Consider the following 20,645-nt stretch of genomic DNA (forward strand, 5'->3'; position numbering starts at 1 on the left):
GGCCCTTCAAAGCCTGCACTGCCATTCAGTATGATCATGGCTGATCATCCAACTCAGAACCCTGTACCTGCTTTCTCTCCATACCCCCTGATCCCTTTACCCTAGAGGGCCATTTCTAACTTTGCATCAAAGGAGCAATGTGCAGCGTTGATAGGAGAGCAGCACTGAAACACTGCACTGCTGCCAGTATGGGAGCATCAAGGAGAAAGATATCAGGGTCAAAGCAGAGATCCTAGCATCAACACCAGACTATGTGAACATGCAAGTTCTCATGTCATTATTCAAATGACAGAACTGACAGTTATTCACTGCATGCTGTTTGACACGAGAGTTTATATTGTCCACTGTCATGTTCAGTAAGGACCAGTTGGGCCAAATGGCCTATTTCTGTGCTTACGGCGCTATGATCTAAGACACTTCCTAACACAGCCACATCTGTGCTTACAGGTACTACTACATCTAGAAAAGTGAGGTGATAAAATTTCCATTTATTTTTTCACCCCATATTAATTCCATGAGAGTGGATTTTACTTTGTATCTCAAATTTTTAGAAAGTGACATGATTTCTGTAAGAATTGATTTCCATAATGCAAATGACTGTAGTGTAGGGGATCAAATGTACAAAATATATCTCAACTTGTCTGTTTGCACACATTTTATTTTTTAATGAAGCACCGTTCAAAAATACTAAGATTTTTTTTAAATGAAAGGGGTCAGGTAACAGAGCACACATTATTAATAATTACTTTTAGTAGTTAACAGCTTCTCACATTAACTATATAATAGCCTGAATCCTTTAACACTGGGTGATAAAGGAGTCTGTTCTTTGAACGTCAAAGACAGAATTGCATCCATGTGGGGAAATGGACAAGCATGTGTCCACACACGCATATATACTGTACAAACATCTACAAATGCACATCACATACACAAGCAAGCTAACAACTACAAGCATACATCCACAATTTGAATCGGTCAGAATCAGTAATGTACAGCCCTTGCAGCTGTTCGATATGTTATAATCAGCCAATTTTTAAAATCAATGATTTGGGCTTTCCAATCTCCTGGAGAAATGAAGTCACATGATCAAATGAAGTCAATAAGCACAACACACACAAAATGCTGGAGGAAACCGGCAGGTCAGGCAGTATTAATGGAGAGACCCACTTTCCCTTCACCTGGTTTCATTTACTTGCCTCCTCCACCCCCTCCCTCACCTTATTCTGTCTTCTGCACCCTTCCTTTCCAGTCACAATGAAGGGCCTCAGCCAAAAATGTCCCTCCATGGACGCTGCCTGACTTGCTGAGTTCCTCCAGCAATTTGTGTGTGTTGCTCGCGATTTCCAGCAGCTGCAGAATCTCTTGCGTCAATGAGACCAGGAACCTCACCCACCCAAACCACAAGTGTTGGGTCTTTCTCTCTTAAGGCTGGGTGGTGGATGAGGAGAACACTGCCCCAGTAGTCCCATATTACTGGAGGATCTCAAGTTGCCACATTATATGGAGGGGAAGACCTGTCCTACAGAAAGATCAGTATCAGAATTTGCAGTTCAGTGTTGCATCATTTACTAGCACCCGTCAGCACTCTACTTCTCTTTCTAATAGCCCTTTGTTTCATGGCTGTGACATTGCTCCTGGTTACACGCCATTGACGTTATTGTAAGCCACTGTCAGTTTAGAATTGTGCTCGTACTGCAGAGTTGTGGCTTCGTGGTATGGAGATCTCAAACAACACTGTAGAGACATGTAATAACAATGATTCTTCACTGCCTACTGTGTCGGGTTCTAGACATGTGCATGAACTAAGTGTGGAGATCTGGAATCAAGAACAGATTGTACAGTTCCATGTGTGCTAGAACCATGTGAGGTCTAGACAGTACAAATAACCAGAGGTGTCTTGAGTACAGGAAAGCACCAGAATCACCTCAACTGTACACCATGTGGAAATCTAAACCAGTATCAACTCCTTCAGGGCATTGTAGGGTACAGAGATCCATGACTGACAGTACACCAACTAAAACCTCAGAGATGGAGTTTAAGGACAATGTGCTAATCATGACAAATGAAGATCTTAACTTGTACACAAACATTACAGTAAAAAGATCTAGCACCATTGCCGTTGGCATATTACTCTGATCTAGACTTTACAGATTTCACCACACAATGACCATATTGCAGGGAGCTTTAAAAGTACGATCCAACATCACTGCAGAGACCTACAATCATACACCAACTGGATAGGATAGCACCTAGAATTGTGTATTGAAGGCACAGTCCAAAAATTGACTGCATGATCAAGAATCCCAGAAGGACAGCACAGTATCAAGATCCTGATTTTGGATCAGAAAGAGGCAATACCAAAGAAAGGTGATATGTCAGAGGTCTGTTAGAATCAATTTGTAAAATTTAGGAAGTCACAGGTCAGGAAGGATTTATTAATGGAAATGTATTTTCTGAGCATGAATCAATGGTGGATGAGGACAAGATGTTTGACGTAGTCTATATACAATCAGAGCCCATTTTATTAGGTACAGGAGTGAAGCCTGGTGCAGTCTTCTGCTGTAGTCCAGTCACTTCAAGGTTTGATTTCTTGTGTGTTCAGATATGCTCTTATTTGAGTGTGTTGCCTTCCTGTCAGCTTGAACCAGTCTGGCCATTCTCCTCCGACCTCTCTCATTGACAAGACATTTTTAGCCACAGAAGTGTTATTCACTTAACATTGTTTTGTTTTTCATACCAGTCCGTTAACTCTTAAAGAGTGTTGTGCGTGAAAATCCCAGGAAATCAGCAGTTTTTGACATACTTAAACCACCTCGTCTGGCACCAACAATCATTCCACAGTCAAAGTCACTTAGATCACATTTCTTCCCCTTTCTGATGTTTGGTCTAAATAACAACTGAACCTCTTGACCGTTCTTCAGGCTTTTATGAATTGAGTTGCTGCCACGTGATTGGCTGATTAGACGTTTGCATTAATGAGGTATACAGGCAACCTAATAAAGTGGCCGCTTAGTGTATATTTTTGCAAATCTTTTGACAAAGGCTTGCAGTGAAAACCCATGGGATTGAAGGTGGAGTGGCAAATTGAATCCAAATTGGATCAGATGCAGAACAGAGAGGGCACTTATTGACAGGTATTTCTGAGATTGGGAAGTTGTTCTACTGGGGTAACTACTTGGCCCTTTGTATTTATAATACAAAATCATATACATTTCAATACAGAGGGTCCGATAAAGATGTTTACGGATGATTCAAAAACAGGCTGCAGGACTATAGGAAGGCTTTAGATTGCAAGAGGACATTGAAGGCCTGGTGAGTTAGGCAAAAATGTGTCGGATGAATTAAATTAGAGAAGTGCAAGGTGATGCATGGGGGGGGGGGGTGAGGTGAAACAAGACAGTGTGGAGAGGCGCAAGGACCCCCGCAGGATTTACCCTCTGATCCATAAAACAGAGGAGGTGCTGAAAAAGGCACCCGGGATGCTTTCCTTTGATATATAAGAGCAGGGTGGCTACCCTGGAACAGGGGTATATAACACTGACCGGGACAGGAAAGATGTGATCGACTGGAGTTGATGCAATGGAGATTTACGACCAAGTTGCTCAAAGCTGGAAAGGTTTTAGCCATGAGGCTGGATATGATGGGATTGCTTCCTTGAGAACAATGAAAGCTAGGAAGAGATATGTAAAATTACGAGATGCCTATAAGAGTAAATAGCAAGGACCCTTTTCCCTCGTCAGAGGGGTCAAAAAAAAGGAGCATATATTTAAAGTCCTTGCTAGACAGATGAGCTGGAAGCCAAAGTATTGTATGTTTTTCAGTCCAGAGGGTGGAAAGGATCTAGCACTCACCGCTGGGAAGTGTGGTAGAGACAGAAACACTTGTGGCATTTTTGAAATGTAATAGAACTGGGTATGGACCAAGCACCAGAAGGTACAGTTGGGGTCTGGGTAGCTATTTTTTGGCCAGCACAGACACGATAGACTGAATAGCCTTCTGCTGCATTGTGAAATGTACAGTAAGTACCAAGCTGTAGAAACACTGCAGCGGAGATCCAAAACACTGAGATCATTTCCATGGTGGATATCTTGAACGAGTTGCCACAGGAAGTGGTTAAAATGGATATGCAATAATAATGTTTAAAAGACAGTATATGGATAGGAAAGGTTGAGAGGGATACGGCCCAAATGCAGGCAAATGGGATTGACCTGGTTAGTATGGATGAGATGGGCCGAATGGCCCATTTCCATGCTCTATAATTCTATGAGCTGTAGAAATCTAGAACTAGACCTCAACTGTGTAGTACAGATATAGAGTAACATGCAGTTTGCATAGAATCGAGATTTAGAACCACAGGCCAAATGCACGAAGTAAAGAACCAGACTAATGTGGAACTGATCCCGAATCCTTCACTGAATGAAGTGTTTGGAGATTTAAAACCGTACACCAGTGTACATGAGGACATTCAGTCATTTGACTGCACTGTAGAGATTTAGAAATGTACAAGTGCAGAGAATAGTTTTATACCCACTCATAAACTGCCCAGAATACAGATTTATACTCTGTGGGAGACTCCACAGTAGCTCATCCCCAATGTTGTATTTTAAAAAACAATGTTGAATAAACGTTAAATTCGAGTGTCACAACGAAATGAGATCCATTCTCACGCATTACATTGGCTCACATCTCCCCACCTGCACCCCCCACTCCTCCTTCTCATACTCCACCCTACCCCACACCCCAGCTCCAAAGCCAATGGTCAATATTGTTCTCAAAGTTTTAGTTCCTTTTGGAAACTCACTCTTTCTTGCTCCATGCTTCTTTTTCTACATAATAGGTTCTTTTTCTCATCCAAAATATAAATTAGTTCCTTTAGGATGTTGCTAAGGTGAAACTTCAGTATAGGCTGTACCTATCATATGGGAACCGTGTCTGTTTAGGCTGGCTGTTTGCAATGAGCAGAGAGCCAGAATATCCTGCTAGAGGACTATCGCCCCCAAACCCAGTCAGATTGACAAAGAAATGCCCCACCTAGATCATCGGATGGCAGTGTTAACATTTTTTTTGCACCATGTATTTTGTAGAAAGGCTTGAAGTGTCCAAAAAAGAACAAGCTCCACGGGAGCTACAGCTTCAAATCCACTTCAGGATTTTTCTCCTGCGACATGTTGTCCATTTCGAACACATCCTCTTCTCCTTCCTCGTCCAACAGCAGCTCAGACCGCTCCATACCTCCCTCCTCGGTGTCGACTTTCAGGTAGCCGTTTGGCCCCACGGCCTCATCGTCGTCCTCGTTCAGAGGGAAGGAAGCCTCGTCGCCTGCATCAGCCTCGATGTAGGCGCACTCGGAGTAGTCTGAGCGACTGCTCAGTCTGTCCAGAAGCGTTTGCCGGAGGTACAGGAGAGGGATGGGCAGGGAGGCAACAATAATCAGGATGATCATCATAGCTAATGCCCAGTCCGGGTACTCCACCAATACTTCCTCTGCCTGAGAACACAGAAGGTTAAGAAGGTTGGTGGTACTGTTTACTGTGCTGAAGGCTGTCATAAGTTACAATATTTGATTGATAAGGACGCCAAGCTGGGTTGGAAAGTGGCAGGTGGTGCTTAAACCGGAAGAGAGTCAAGTGATACACTGCTGGAAGGTTGAACTTGAAGGCACAGTACAAGGTCAATGGCAGTATTATTAGCAAGTGTGGAGGATAAAGGGACCTTGGGGTCCACGTCCACAGATGCCTCAAAGTTGATAGGGTGGTTAGGAAGGCACATGGTGGGTTGGTCTTCATTAGACGGAGGATTGGGTTCAAGAGCAGCAAGGAAATGTTACAGCTCTATAAAACTCTGGTTAGTCCACACTTGGAATACTGAGGACTAAGCAGGACATCTTCAAGGGGCAAAGCCTCTAAAAGGCAGTGTCTGTTATTAAGGATCCCCATCACCCAGGACATCATTGCTACCATCAGCGAGGAGGTACAGGAGCCTGAATGCACAGACTCAATGATTCAGGAACAACTTTTCCCTCGGCCATCAGATTTTGAATGGAGACTGAACCCATGAACATTATTTCAATGCTCCCATAATGAACATTATGTCTCCTGACGAAGGGTTTCGGCCCGAAACGTCATCACTACCTCCTCCCATAGATGCTGTCTGGCCTGCTGAGTTCTGCCAGCATTTTGTGTTTTTATTTATTTCCAGCATCTGCAGATTCACTCGTGTTGTATTATTTCAATACTCTTTTTTTTTTGCATGACTTATTTAACTTTTTAATAGCACACCAAAATCATGAGGGTAAATGCAAGCGGGCTTTTTCCACTGACCAGAGGTTGTGAGTTAAGGGGGAAAGGCGAGAAGTTTAAGGGGAAACTTCTTCAGTCAGAGGGTCAAGAGAGTGTGGAATGAGCTTCCAGCACAAGATTTCAATGTTTAAGAGATGTTTGGATAGGTACCTGGATGGTAGGGGTATGGAGGCTATGGTTCCGCTGCCAGTCGATGGGACTAGGCAGTTCAAATGGTTTCGGCATGGACTAGATGGGCTGAAGGGCATGTTTTGGTGCTGTGCTTCTCTGTAATACATATATACTTACTGTAATTCAGAATTTTTGTTATGTATTGCAATGTACTGCTATGGCATAACAACAAATTCAACAATACATGCCGGTGATATTAAACCTGATTCTAATTGTGTTCAGTTCTGGTCATCATTACAAAAAGGATGCTGAAGCATTAGAGAGGGTGCAAAGGAGGTTTACCAGGATGCTGCAGTAAGGTTGGACGGGCTAGGGATTTTTCCCTGAAGCAGAAGAGGATGACAGGTGACCTGATAGAGGTGTATAAAATGACAAGAGGCATAACTAGAGTGGACTGCCAGTACTTTTGTTCCTCAGGGCATAATTTTAAGGGGATTGGATGAAAGTACAGAGGGGACGTCAGAGGTGGTGTTTCTATTTTACACAGCGTTGGTAAGTGAATGGAACACACTGTTGGCAGGTGGTGGCAGAGGCAGATGCATTAGGGACATTTGATAGGCACATAGATGAAAGCAAAATGGAACTATATGGGAGGGAAGGGTTAGATTAAACTGGAAGTACATTAAAAAGTTGGCACACCGTCTTGCTGTCCTGTTCTATGTTCTAAAAAAAATTACAGATATTCAGAATTAGAAATGAAGCAATAATGCTCAGCAGATCAGGCACCACCTGTGGAGATAGAAACTGTTAACATTGCAGGCTTGTGATCGTTACACCGCAGATTAATAACTATCAAGTTGGTGAAAGGTCAAATTTATATCTGAAGCTGAGCTGAATGCAGCCCCAACCAGCGCTGGGATGTTTCAGTCCTGAAGAAGGGTCTCGCCCCGAGATGTTGACTGTTTGTTCATTTCCATAGATGCTGCCTGGCCAGCTGAGTTCCTGAGTTTTGTGTGTGTTGCTTGGATTTCCAGAACCTGCAGATTTTCTCGTGACTGGGATATTTCTAATGCCCACAACTAGAGTGGAGAGGGCAAAGATCCCCCTGACTAGTGTCATGGTCAGACATGCTGAGGTCCCCTGTATCACGCTGCAGTAAGGCATAGAGGGTGTTCACCTACATCTCTGTGGGATGAGCTGATAGGTGTGTATTAGAGGGACACTGTTGTAATTTGCTGTGAATTTCCTAAATATCCTGGCCACTTTCACTGATTTTCTTCAATAATATAGGGATTTTTTTAGAACATTGTGCCGTATAGAACAGGAGTAGACCCATGGTGGCTGTCTGTGCCAACCATGATGCCAATTTAAACTGCACATCTACCTGTGCATGGTCTACATCCCTCTACGTCCTGCCAATGCCTTTTAATCATCTCTATCGTGTCTGCTTCCACCACTTCCCCTGGCTGCACATTCCTCCCCCAACCACTCACTTGGCTTCACCTATCCACAGCCAGCTTGAACTCCTTCCCCTCCACTCCCTCCCCACACCTTCTTCCCCCTTCCTTTCTAGACCTGAAACATCGACAGTTAATTCCTCTCCATAGATGCTGCCTGACCTGCTGAGTTCACCCAACGTTTTGAGTTACTCTGGATTTCCAGCATCTCGTGTTTGTGTGTTTCAGGTATCTACCACTCCGTGCGGGGAAAAAAAACTTACCACGTAAACCTTCTTCAACTTTCCTCCTCTTACCTTAATGCCCTCTAGTTTTTGACTTTAACACCCTCAAGGAAAATAAAACACTATATGCCCACTTACACCTCTCATAATTCTATATCGTTCTTCTATCAGGTCTACCCTCAGCCTGCAAAACTCCAGAGAAAACAATCCAACTTCTTATAACCTCTTCTACACTATTTCCAAAGCCTCCACATCCTTCCTGTAATAAACTAACCAGAACAGCACACAATACTACAAATGTTGCCCAATTTAGACTTTCATACAGCTGCAACATGACTGTCTCTTATAACTTAGTATTTCAAATGATGAAGTAAAGTTTGCCATATGCCTTCTTTACTCCCCTATCTACTTGCGTTGCCACTTTCAGGGAGCTACGGACTTGCACCATGACAATCTTTAACCCTTTCACTGCTACTTTGTGCCTGGGGGGGTTTTGTTTGGTGGCGGGGAGCGAAGTTTGTGCAGCTTATAGAAAGGTATACAGCAGGAGTTCCCGAAGTTGGGAACCCCTGATATAGAGAAAGATACAGCACAGAAATAGCCGTTGGCCTCACTGAGTCCATGCCGACCATTCACATAAGAGACTGCAATATGGAGTCACCACTCTATTGGAGGAACCACCCCGACGTTCAGCCTGAAACATTGATCAATTCTCCCCGTACCTCCACCCCAACAGATGCTGCTTGACCCGCTAAGTTCCTCCAATGGATTCACAAGAGATCCTGCGGATGCTGGAAATCTTGAGCTACACACACACACACACAAAATGGCAAGTCAGGCAGCACCCTATGGAGGGAAATGAACAGGAGGAGGTTTGGGCCAAGACCCTTCATCAGGAGTCCTGGTCACCTAATGAAGTAATAACTGAGTGTCCTTACCTTGGCTTGATTCCACGCTCGATATGTTGGGTGCTTGACGCACAATTGGATCAGACTGGCAAGGAGCAGAGCCAGCATGACAATGGGGCAGATAAATTTCCACAAGTACTTGTACAGAAAGAATGGCCGGTCACCAATCATTTCCCGGATATCATCAATAAACCTACAATGACAGTAACTCCAGTTACAGTTGATCCATATTTCCTCACAAGTGGTGTATCTGGCCCAGAAAATCACAGGTAAAGCCTTCCCAACCATTGAGCACATCTACATCAAACGTTGCCATAGGAACGCAGCATCCATCATCAGAGATCCCCACCACCCAGGCCGTGTCTTTTTGTGTTGCTGCCATTAGGTAGAAGGTACAAGAACCTCGGGACTCAACTTGCACCACCAGGGGAAGGGGGAAGAAGGGGAAGAAGGAGGGGTAAAGGGGGAGGGAAGGGGTAGAGGGGGAGGAAGGGAGCAGTGGTGAAGGGGATGGGGAGGAAAGGGGCAGATGGGGAGGGAAGGGGTAGGGGAATGGGGAAGGGGCAGAGGGGGAGGAAAGAGGGTAGAGGGGGAGGAAAGGGGGGTAGAGGGGGAGGAAAGGGGGTAGAGGGGGAGGAAAGGGGGTAGAGGGGGAGGAAAGGGGTAGAGGGGAGGAAAGGGGGTAGAGGGGGAGGAAAGGGGGTAGAGGGGGAGGAAAGGGGGTAGAGGGGAGGAAAGGGGGAGAGAAGGGGTGGAGTCTCATTGAAATAACATCCAACATTCTATAAAAACTTCCACTAATGCTGGATTTATGGAGTTTACCATTAACAGAAAACATGGGTATGGGCAGAGAGAGGGATGTTGGGAAAAGAACAGAGAGTTGGAAACCACAGCTTACTTCTCAGCTCCGTAGATCCAAGCAACTGCCATCAGCTCAAAGAATACGACAATAATCAGAGGCAGCGTTGCAGAATAGTCATCAAACATGGTGACAAAGTAATTTCCCGACCGCTGTGTAAAGAGTAGTCCAGTGATAAACCCCAGGATACAACAGAACACTGGAATAAAAAGAAAATCAAGGATTGAGGCAGTGAGGGTTACCGGGAGGAGGTTTGTACTGGTCCCTGGGAAGAGGTGAGGTGGGGATGCGGAATCCTGGGTGAGGTGGAATGGGAAGGGGTGGGCTGGACCCAGAGAAGAGGTGAGGCAGAAGGGCAAGTCCCAGGGTAGAGGTGAGACAGGGGAGTGGGGGGGGGGGGGTCACTAGACCCAAGAAAGAGGAGAGATAAGGGGTGTTGGGGGGTTGACTGGATCCTGGGAAGTGGTGAAGCAGGAGTGCGTGTCCCGGGAAGAGCTGAGGCGGGTGCTGTCAGACCTGGGGAATAGGTGAGATGCTGGCGGTGGTGGTGGGGGGGGAGGGTGTCTGTGGGTGGTGACAAGATCCCGGGAAGAGGCAAGGGGGAGTGGTTCTGGAAAGAAGCCAGGGATCAAGGGGACAGCAGAATGAACTATCTGAAGAACTACAGAACGCGGTGGATTTGGGGCACCTGATCGCTTCCTCCTACCTTACAGCCAAGTGCAAAAGCAGAACAGAAGAAAACCTCTGTTTGTGGTGGTAGATGTTAAATTAGTTTCCATTTGTAGAGGGTGCAGATGGAAAGAGGCCAGGCAGTGTCAGTGTGACTATAGATGTTATGATGGGCTTGGATCAGGATGCAAGTATCCAGTCACGGGTGCTGGCCAGCTTTGACTGCACTAGACCGTACCTGTGAAGAGTGACTTCCTCCGGGACAGCAAGGGGAAGTTGTCAAGGAGTGGGGTGAGAATTCCCTGCATGTTTCCAAACATTGTACTCAGCCCCAAGTTCAGCAGCATCAGGAAGAACAGGAGAGACCAAAATGGCGATGCAGGAAAATGTGTGATGGCTTCAGTGAAAGCAATGAAGGCAAGTCCTGTACCCTCAGCGCCCTGGTGAATAGAGAGAAGCAATTCTTCAGTCACAGCAGAAGAGGCAAAAGTCAAGATTCAAGATTGTTCCCCTTTACCCTCATGTACAATGAACAAAGTGATGGTTACTCTAGATGCAAATAAAAAATACAATAAACCGAAAGAACACTAAATACAAAAAACCCCACAATAAATGTAAAATCAATCTTATAAAACACAATGTGCAATTAACTGTTTGAGTGTAGCTGCACATACATAAGATTAGTTTATATAGCATTTGATTGTACGTATATAAAGTGACACTAAGTGCAGGAACATCTCTATACAAGGTGACTCCAATAGGAAATGATAAAGTGACATAGTTACTTTTAGCAAGAGGATCTCTTCTACAGAGCTGTGCAAATATATATAGCTAGAGTGTCTAAAACTTGTGCACAGTACTGTAGTAATTTTATATATTGCACTTTAATGCTGCCGCAAAAAATAAGATTATAAATTTCATAACGTGTGAGTGATGATAAACCTGATTCTGATCTGGGTCTCTGTTCTGAACTGAGAGTGGGAAGGGGGCAGCGAGAAGGGTATCATGGTTGGGAAAAAAAGGAAAGGGAGCAGGAAGCACCAGAGAGACATTCTGTAATGATCAATAAACCATTTGTTTGGAATCAAATGGTCTTGCCTACTGTCTCAGGTCTGTAGCCTTGCCACCACCCACCCTCTCCCCCACCCTAGCCGTGGCACTTCTCCTCTGCCACTCCCCACCCCCACACACCCCTCCCGCGGCGCTCCACCCTCGCCATTCCCAACATCCTTTGCTTCCGCCAGACTTACAAACTCGCTGCCCGCTCCACGTTGACAAATACAGTACTGTGCACATGTCTTAGGTACCCTAGCTATAAAAACGCGTCAAAGACTTGTGCACAGTACCGTAGGTCGCAGCAGGGCTTCTGAAAGCACAACAGGTCAATGACTGTGTCAGTGTGGGCATGAGGTGTGGCGTGGAAGCCTAAGTGACAGTAAATGGGGGTTGAAGGGTGCTGAGGGGCTATGGGGAGAAGTGCCTGATGCGTATGTATGTGGATGGGGTGGATTAATGGATGAAATGTTGATCAACCGGACTGCTTTTGAGTCTAAGCACCTAAAACAGTATTCTATTACAACTAAATTCTTCTTATTTCTGTCCATTGGTGACACACCTTCCAGACTAATTCCTACTTTCTAATCTTAACTAAGTTGGCTGACTTACCTTCTGCATTTCATGTCTGAGGTCACACTGCTCCACACCATAACGGACCAGCTCCGGTCCCAGAGAGTCAAACCACTTGCTGTATTGCTCGTGCGACGCCATTGAGAAGTTTAAAGACTCGGGGATCAAACTTCTGTTTAAAAGGCCACTGTTAATCAGATCTGTCACCAGAAGGGTGTTCCTGAAACACAGCACAATCAACTGATGAACAACTCCACCATGAAGCCAGCTTGTGAATCACATCAGCCAGCCTGACACAGGTTCGAGTCAAGGGGGGAGGAATTGAGTCTGTGGTCCTCTCTAGTGTTTGCCTCTCCCGGAAATGGTTCATTACCCACACCCAAAAAGGAATTACACTTCTAATCCCATTAACACCCCCACACACAATTCATTTTTAAACCACATATAACCTACTTAGCCCAAACGTCTCAAGAGAAACTCAGCAGGCCAGGCAGCATCTACAGAAAAGAGTAAACAGTCCACATCTTCGGCCTGAAATTCCGACTGATTTACTCTTTTCCAGAGGTGCTGCCTGGTCTGTTGAGTTCCTCCAGCATTTTGTGTGTGTGTGTGTGTGGGGGGGGGGGGGGGTGTTGCCATTTTATAAGCCAGTTCTCATGCCTTGTACCTTTGTACGCATTTCTGAGTGAGGACGTTTGCTCGGAAGCCCAGCACAGCGAAGACAACCAGCGTGGCAAAGATGGATGTGAAGAAGTTGATGAAGGAGACGAGATAGGCATCAAAATGGCAATTATTGGTGCGGGAATTGTAGCTGGAATAAGCAATGACACTGCCAAAGCCCAGACCCAGGGCGAAGAAGACTTGCGTTGCAGCCTGACGCCACACTTGGGTGTCCACCAAAATTTCAATCTGCAAAAGATGCAAATAATCTAAAGTTAGGAGACTGATCTGATTTAGAAATGTCCAGCAACTCTGGAAGTGAAGACTGAAACACAGAATCGGCTAGTCTTTAATGTTCAAATTAAATTTATTAAATTATCATTTAAATTTATCAGAGAGCTACAGGCTCCTTGGGTTCATACGTGGAAGTTGTGGCAAGGTAAGGGCTAAGACAAAGTCAGTCTTTGTGTGTGTTTTTTGAATCTATTGTATTTTTGTTCTACTGCAAGAATCTTTGGGTAGAATATGGCGACATGTACAGTGGGTACTCTGATAATACATTTATTTTGAGCTTTGAACTGTATTCAACTAGTCAATTCTGTATAAAAACAGCATTTCTTTGTTCAAACTTCAGAACAGTGTGCTGACAGGGGCCATGCTGTTCTCCTTGTGCACAACTAAATAGTGTGGTTGAGGGACGAGTGTGAGGCCAGTTAATTGGCAATAACACATAGTCCATCAACCACTTACCTACCCTCAGTCCATTTTATTCTGCTCAACTTTCCATTAGCCCTCCTGATTCGACCCTTAACCGCACACTTGCAGTGGCCAATTAACCTACCAACCTGCATGACTTTGGGATGGTAGAGGAAATCAGAATGCCCTGAGGAAATGACATAGACAATAGACAGTAGGTGCAGGAGTAGGCCATTTGGCCCTTCTAGCCAGCCCTGCCATTCACTGTGATCATGGCTGATCATACACAATCAGTACCCCCGTTCCTGCCCTCTCCCCATATCCCTTGACCCCGCTATCTACAAGAGCTCCACCTAACTCTTTCTTGAAAGCACCCAGAGACTTGGCCTCCACTGCCTTCTGGGGCAGAGCATTCCACATATCCACCACTCTCTGGGTGAAAAAGTTTTTCCGCATCTCAGTTCTAAATGGCCTACCCCTTATTCTTAAACTGTGGCCTCTAGTTCTAGACTCACCCATCAGCGGGAACATGCTTCCTGCCTCCAGTGTGTCCAATCCCTTAATAATCTTACATGTTTCAATCAGATCCCCTCTCATCCTTCTAAATTCCAGTGTATACAAGCCCAGTTGCTCCAATCTTTCAACATATGACAGTCCCGCCATTCCGGGAATCAACCTCGTGAACCTACGCTGCACTCCCTCAATAGCAAGAATGTCCTTCCTCAAATTTGGAGACCAAAACTGCACACAATACTCCAGGTGGGGTCTCACCAGGGCCCTGTACAGCTGCAGAAGGACCTCTTTACTCCTATACTCTATTCCTCGTTATAAAGGCCAGCATGCCATTAGCTTTCTTCACTGCCTGCTGTACCTGCATGCTTGCTTTCATTGACTGATGTACACGAACACCTAGATCTTGTTGTACTTCCCCCTTTCCTAACTTGACATAGTCCAAGGAGAACATGTAAGGGAGCACAGCAGTACACTCTACCACCCTTAACCAAAACTCCATCCAGCCAGAGCAGTTTGACAACTGTGTTGCCAGAAGAAATTGTGTGCACTGTCCCACTCTTCAGAAATGGAGTGGAATCAAATTATCCTAACAAGAGACAGAGCAAATCTCTTCTATAATGCCCCATTATTGAAAGGTCTATATAGAGTGGACGTGGGAAAATGTTCCCAATAGTAGGACCAGAGGGCACAGTCTCAGAACGGAAGGATGCCCCTTTAGAACAGACATGAGGAGGAATTTCTTTAGCATGAGGGTGGTAAGTCAGTGGAATTCAATGCCACAGATGGCTGTGGAGGCCAAATCATTGGATATATAGTAGATTCCGTTTAATAGGGGCACATCGGGACCAGCACATTTTGACCCAATTAAACACTACTCCAATTAGCCGAAGTTTCATGGAAATAGTTATAAACACATAAAAAAGACAAACTACCGTTTAACTGAGTAACAAATTAGGTTTTTTAATGAAATGCAGAATAAATTAGAACACTACCAATACTACTACAGTACAGTACTATAAAACTGTATTAGTTTCTAATTGAATATACCCAGTGGACCTGTAAGACGATCGTCGGTATCTTCACATTCAAAGTTCAAAGTAAAATTTATAATTATCAAGTACATACATGTCATCACCTACAACCAAGATTCTTTTACCGCGAGCATACTTAGCAAATCTATATAACAGTAACTGTAAACAGGATCAATGAATAAACTGTACAAATACAAATATAAATAAATAGCAATAAATAATGAAAGAATGAAATAACAAGATGAAGATTTCTTAAAGTGAGACCATCGGTTGAGGGAACACCAGAAATAGAATGAGTGTAGTTGTCCCCTTTTGTTCAAGAGCCTGATGGTTGAGAGATGGTAACTGTTCTTGAACCTGGTGGTGCGAGTGCTGAGGCTCTTGTACCTTCTACCTGATGGCAGCAGTGAGAAAAGAGCACGGCCTGAGTGGTGATCATCTTTGATGATGGATGCAGCTTTTCTACAGCACTGTTTCATGTAGATGTGCTAGATGGTTGGGAGGGCTTTACTTGTGATGTACTGGGCCAATTCCACTACCTTTTGTAGGATTTTCTGCTCAAAGGCATTGCTGTTCCTATACCAGGCTGTAATACAGCCAGTCAACACACTTTCCACCACACATCTATAGAAGTTTGCCAAAGTTTTTGATGACACGCCAAATCTTCACAGATTCCTGAGGAAGTAGAGGAACTGTTGTGCTTTCTTTGAAAATATATTTATATGATGGGTCCAGAACAGGTCTTCTGACATTGTGACATCCAGGAATTTAAATTTACTGACCCTCTCCACCTGATGAGTACTGGCTCATGGACCTCTGGATTCCCTCTCCTGAAGTCTACAATCAGTTCCCTGGTCTTGCTGACACTGAGTAACAGGTTGTTATGACACCACTCAGCCAAATTTTTCATCTCCTTCCTGTATGCTGATTCATCACCACCTTTGATACAGCCCACAACAGTGGTGTCGTCAGCAAACTCGTATATGGTGTTGGAGCTGTACTTAGCCACACAGTCATAGGTGTAAAGCGAGTAGAGCAGGGGCTAAGCACACATCCCTGTGGTGCTCCTGTGCCAATGTTGATTGTGGAGATGATTTTGCCAATCCAAACCAACTGGGGTCTGCAATTGAGGAAATCCAGAGTCCAATTGCACAAGGGGGCAATGAGGCCTACATCTTGGAGTTTACTGATTAGTTTTGAGGGGGTGATGGTATTAAATGCTGAGCTGTAACTGATAAAGTGCATCCTGATGTATGCATCTTTGTTGTCCAGATGTTCCGGGGTTGTGTGAAGAGCCAATGAGATGGCATCTGCTGTAGACCTGTTGCTTCAGTAGGCAAATTGGAACAGATCCAAGTCGCCACTCAGACAGGAGCTGATGTGCTTCAACACCAGGCTCTCAAAACACTTCATCACTGTGGATGTAAGTGCCACGGGGGAATAGTCTTTGAGGCAGGTTACCACGCTCTTCTTCGGGCATCAGTATGATTGAAGCTGGTGGGTACCACACACTGCCGGATCAAGAGTTCAAGATATCCCTGAACACACCAGCCAGCCGATCAGCACAGGTCTTGAATACTCGGCCAGGTACTCTGTCTGGACTGAACTGGATGCTTTCCTTGGATTCACTCTCTTGAAGGCACGTCATCTTCAGATACTGAGACCAAAGGATCATTGGGAGACATGGAGTGTGCAATTGTTCCTCCTTGTCCTAGTGGTCAAAGTGAGCATAGAAGGCATTAAGCTTATCCGGAAGCGAAGCTCTGCTGTCCCCTATGTCACAAGATTTAACTTTGTAAGAGGTTATGGCATTCAAACCTTGCCACAGCTGTCTAGATCCCCTGTTGATTCCAAATCCGAATTGGGAGTCCGAATCTCCACCGCCCTTTCTGGAGATTATACCTGCACCCCTTGTAGTTCCTAGCTTGCTGATGTAGTGAAATTGTTTCATTTTCACTCCCAGCCATTTCTGAGATCTCTAAGCCTGAATGTTTGAAACCGCAGTAAGCAAAACAGTTCTGAATTGTCTTACTGCTTATTACTCGCCAACTATCAGCGACAAAAATCATTGCTTTTTGAATACAAGCTCACGGAATTGACGCTACTTCAAAATGGTTTGCTCTAAGCACAGTGGAATGTCTAACGCCCGCACAAGTGCACACGTCTGACGCTAGTTAGAGACTGTTCAGCAAAAGTCTATTGTCCCAATCAGTGCCCTAAATAAACAAAGGGAATCGCTGTTATTTTCTTGATTAATGTTTATTTTTTAAGAGTTGCAGCTGTCTTGATCAACCGATGTCCCAACTATCCGGAATCGACTATATTTAGAGTACAGGATGGTAGGTTCTTGATTAGTATGGGTGTCAAAGGTTATGGGAAGAAATAAGGAGAATGGGGTTGAGAGGGTATAATCAATCAGCTGTGGTTGAATAGCAGAGCAGCCTTGATGTGCCAGATAACCTAATTCTGTTCCCATGTCATGGTCTTAAACAGTTCTAGGGTAGGTACAGACACAGAGTATTGCTGTTGCTTGGTCGTGAAAACCTGGCAGAGAACATTGCAACCCATCTTCACTTTCTGATGCTCCTGGAATGAGTCTCGAGACATTTCCTACATCAGTTGCACTATCTTGTTTGAGCCAGTTTCCTGTCAATAAAACCACGGCATAGAGCCAGAACAATGTGTATACCAAACAGCAATAAAATCTCACTCAGCCAGCAGACAAAGAACATCTGATAGCAGATCTAATGGACTGATTAATTCTCTCCCACAGGGATAGGTTAAATAGGTTAGGTTTTTGGCACATCAGCCTTCATAATTCAGAGCACTGAGTACAGGAGTTGGGCTGTTATGTTAAAATTGTATAACAGGAGTTCCCAACCCTTTTTTATGCAATGCACCATGGACCCCAGGTTGAGGACCTGTTGTAGAAGATGTTGGTGAGGTCAAATTTAGAGTACTGTGTGCAGGAAAGATATCAGAGAATGCAGAGAAAATTTGCATTGACGTTGCTTGGACTTGAGGACCTGAGTTACAGGGATTGGTTGCATAGCTTAGGATTTTATTCTCTGAAGGGCAGGAAAATAAAGGGAGATCTTATGGAGGGTGAATCCATGCAATCCTTTAAGGTTGGATGAGACTAGAACTAGAGGTCATAGGTTTGGGGTGAAAGGTAAAATATTTAATGGGAATCTTAAGGGGAAACTTCTTTAGGGGGTGGTGCAAGTGTGGAATGAGTCGCCAGCATAAGTGGCAGATGTGGGTTCAATTGTAACACTTGAATTTGAATAGGTATATGGATAAGAGGGATATATTTGTTGTTCCATACACTGGAATTTAGAAGGATGAGAGGGGATCTGATTGAAACATATATTATTAAGGGATTGGACACACTGGAGGCAGGAAGCATGTTCCTGCTGATGGGTGAGTCCAGAACTAGAGGCCACAGTTTAAGAATAAGGGGTAGGCCATTTAGAACAGAGATGTGGAAAAGCTTTTTCACCCAGAGAGTGGTGGATATGTGGAATGCTCTGCCCCAGAAGGCAGTGGAGGCCAAGTCTCTGGATGCATTCAAGAGAGAGTTAGATAGAGCTCTTATAGATAGTGGGGTCAAGGGATGTGGGGAGAGGGCAGGAACGGGGTACTGATTGTGTATGATCAGCCATGATCACAGTGCATGGCGGTGCTGGCTAGAAGGGCCGAATGGCCTACTCCTGCACCTACTGTCTATTGTCTATTGAGAGGAGCATGGAGGGCAATGGTCCAACTGTAGAGAGATGGGAAAAGGCAGAAAACCAGGTCAGCCAGACTAAATGGGCCAAATGGCCTGTTTCTGTGCTGTAGTGGTCTGTGGTGACATACAGGATGTGGAAATATATCTGTAATTCTGAAGTCTTTATGAATTTATAACTTCTGTAAAATGATGCCAGTGGGTAGGAATGGAACTTTCGTTGTAACTTCCCACAGAGTGACACTTGTTGATAACAGGCACATTTGAGAAAGTGCAAGACCCCCCTCCATCTCCCTCGGTCACCTTCCCCACCTCATCTGCCTGGGAACCAAAGTGGAATGGATCTAGGGGAAGGAAGGAATGACACAGTTTGTCACTGAGCAGAACGTGTCTCCAACCCTCAACTGATCATCTCAGCCAGTATGAGCATCTGCAGCCCATTTCCTGGTCCAAGTTGTAGCCTCTCCCTCTTACTCTGCCACCCCCTACCTTAGGAGTGAACATGTAGCGAATTCCATCCGCGGATCCTTCCAGTAGGAGGCTTCGAACGAGGAAACAGAAAAGCACGAGGTAAGGGAAGAGGGAACTGAAGTACATGACCTGTGGGGTGAATAGCGAAGATGTTAACAACTCTCTACGCACCAGAACAATGTACATTTAGCCACCCAGTACAAATGAGTGTGTGCAAAAATATTCCCACTTAGAAACATGGAGCATGGTAGGAATAAAAGAGGCCATTCAGCTTTTCCCTGAACTCCTTATACTAACACAGACTTCTCGTGCCACTGGTTCTAACCATTCTCACTGCTCATTCCCAACTCCTTGACCTGAACATACTGCACCTGATTGTTTTCAATAAATATTACCCCCCTGACACTGCCCAACTCCACAGCTCCTCTTCCAATGTCACTTGTGGTGGTTGTTCAGTCGTTAAGTCGAGTCCAACTCTTTGTGACTCCATGGACCATAAGGGTCCATAGGGTTTTCATGGCAAGATACTGAAGTAGATTACCAGGCCTTTCTTCTGCGTAGATACTGCTGCTGCCCAGGTTGGGACCAGGCTGGGTTTGAACTCAGGGCCACCTGCCTCCTTGAAGTCCAGTGCTAATGCCACTACACCACCAGCCGGCCCTCCAGTGTCATTACCAGGGCTTAATTATTCCTTGGATTTCTCTTCTTGCCCAATTTTGACCAGCTTGTATCCTGCCCAACACGTGTCATTCATCTGACACACATCCTTCCTCTCAGCTGTACTCTTACGCAGGTCACTGATCCCTACCCTTCCTTCCAAGGTTTGCCTGCAGCCACTCCCAGCATCTTTCTCTTGACTCTTGGCTTTCCTCATGCAGGCCAAAAGACATAGCAGCAGAATTAGGCATTTGGCGCATTGAGCCTGGTCCGCCATTCCATCACGGCTGATTTATTATACCTTTCAATCTCATTCATCTACCTTCTCCCCATAAACTTTGACACCCTTATTAATCAACCTCCGCTTTAAATATACCCAAAGACTTTGGCCTTCATAGCTGTCCGTGGAATGAATTCCACAGATTCACCATCAGGCCTCTAGTATAAGCCAACCTCCCGCAGAGCAGCAGAGAGATGGACTTGCTCAGGCTACATGTCGAAACAACTGCCAATGAACTCTCATCCCTTCTCCCTTTAGTGAGAACTTTAGCTTTCAGAACCTTCTGAAACTTCCGCGCTCTGCTCTGCAAAAATCCTGTGGGATATTTTCTTCATCATTCCCATTTTTAAAAAAATCAACCCCATTTTCTCCAGGAGCTGATTTGCTCCTTTGGTGGAATTCCAGGAGCACCTGGAGAGGCAAACCTCAATTTATTCAAGAGATGACTGTTAAA

General features: G+C 44.9%; 1 protein-coding gene across 4 annotated transcripts in view; it reads right to left on the reverse strand.

Annotated features, from left to right (window-relative positions):
* Positions 1-637: 637 nt before the first annotated feature.
* Positions 638-20,645, reverse strand: part of LOC140719068 (sodium-dependent neutral amino acid transporter B(0)AT2-like) — a 40,155-nt gene continuing 20,147 nt past the window's right edge. For all 4 annotated transcript variants that reach the window (XM_073033442.1, XM_073033443.1, XM_073033444.1 and 1 more), the window contains 7 exons: positions 19,273-19,383; positions 12,821-13,062; positions 12,193-12,373; positions 10,766-10,967; positions 9,898-10,057; positions 9,030-9,192; positions 638-5,488 (listed from right to left, as the gene is read on the reverse strand). In XM_073033442.1, coding sequence (XP_072889543.1) covers positions 5,126-5,488; positions 9,030-9,192; positions 9,898-10,057; positions 10,766-10,967; positions 12,193-12,373; positions 12,821-13,062; positions 19,273-19,383 — 1,422 coding nt within the window. In that variant the 3' untranslated portion in view covers positions 638-5,125. The remainder of the gene's footprint in view (positions 5,489-9,029; positions 9,193-9,897; positions 10,058-10,765; positions 10,968-12,192; positions 12,374-12,820; positions 13,063-19,272; positions 19,384-20,645) is intronic.

This window comes from Hemitrygon akajei, chromosome 31 (assembly GCF_048418815.1).
Source record: "Hemitrygon akajei chromosome 31, sHemAka1.3, whole genome shotgun sequence".
In the NCBI taxonomy this organism is placed as follows: domain Eukaryota; kingdom Metazoa; phylum Chordata; class Chondrichthyes; order Myliobatiformes; family Dasyatidae; genus Hemitrygon; species Hemitrygon akajei.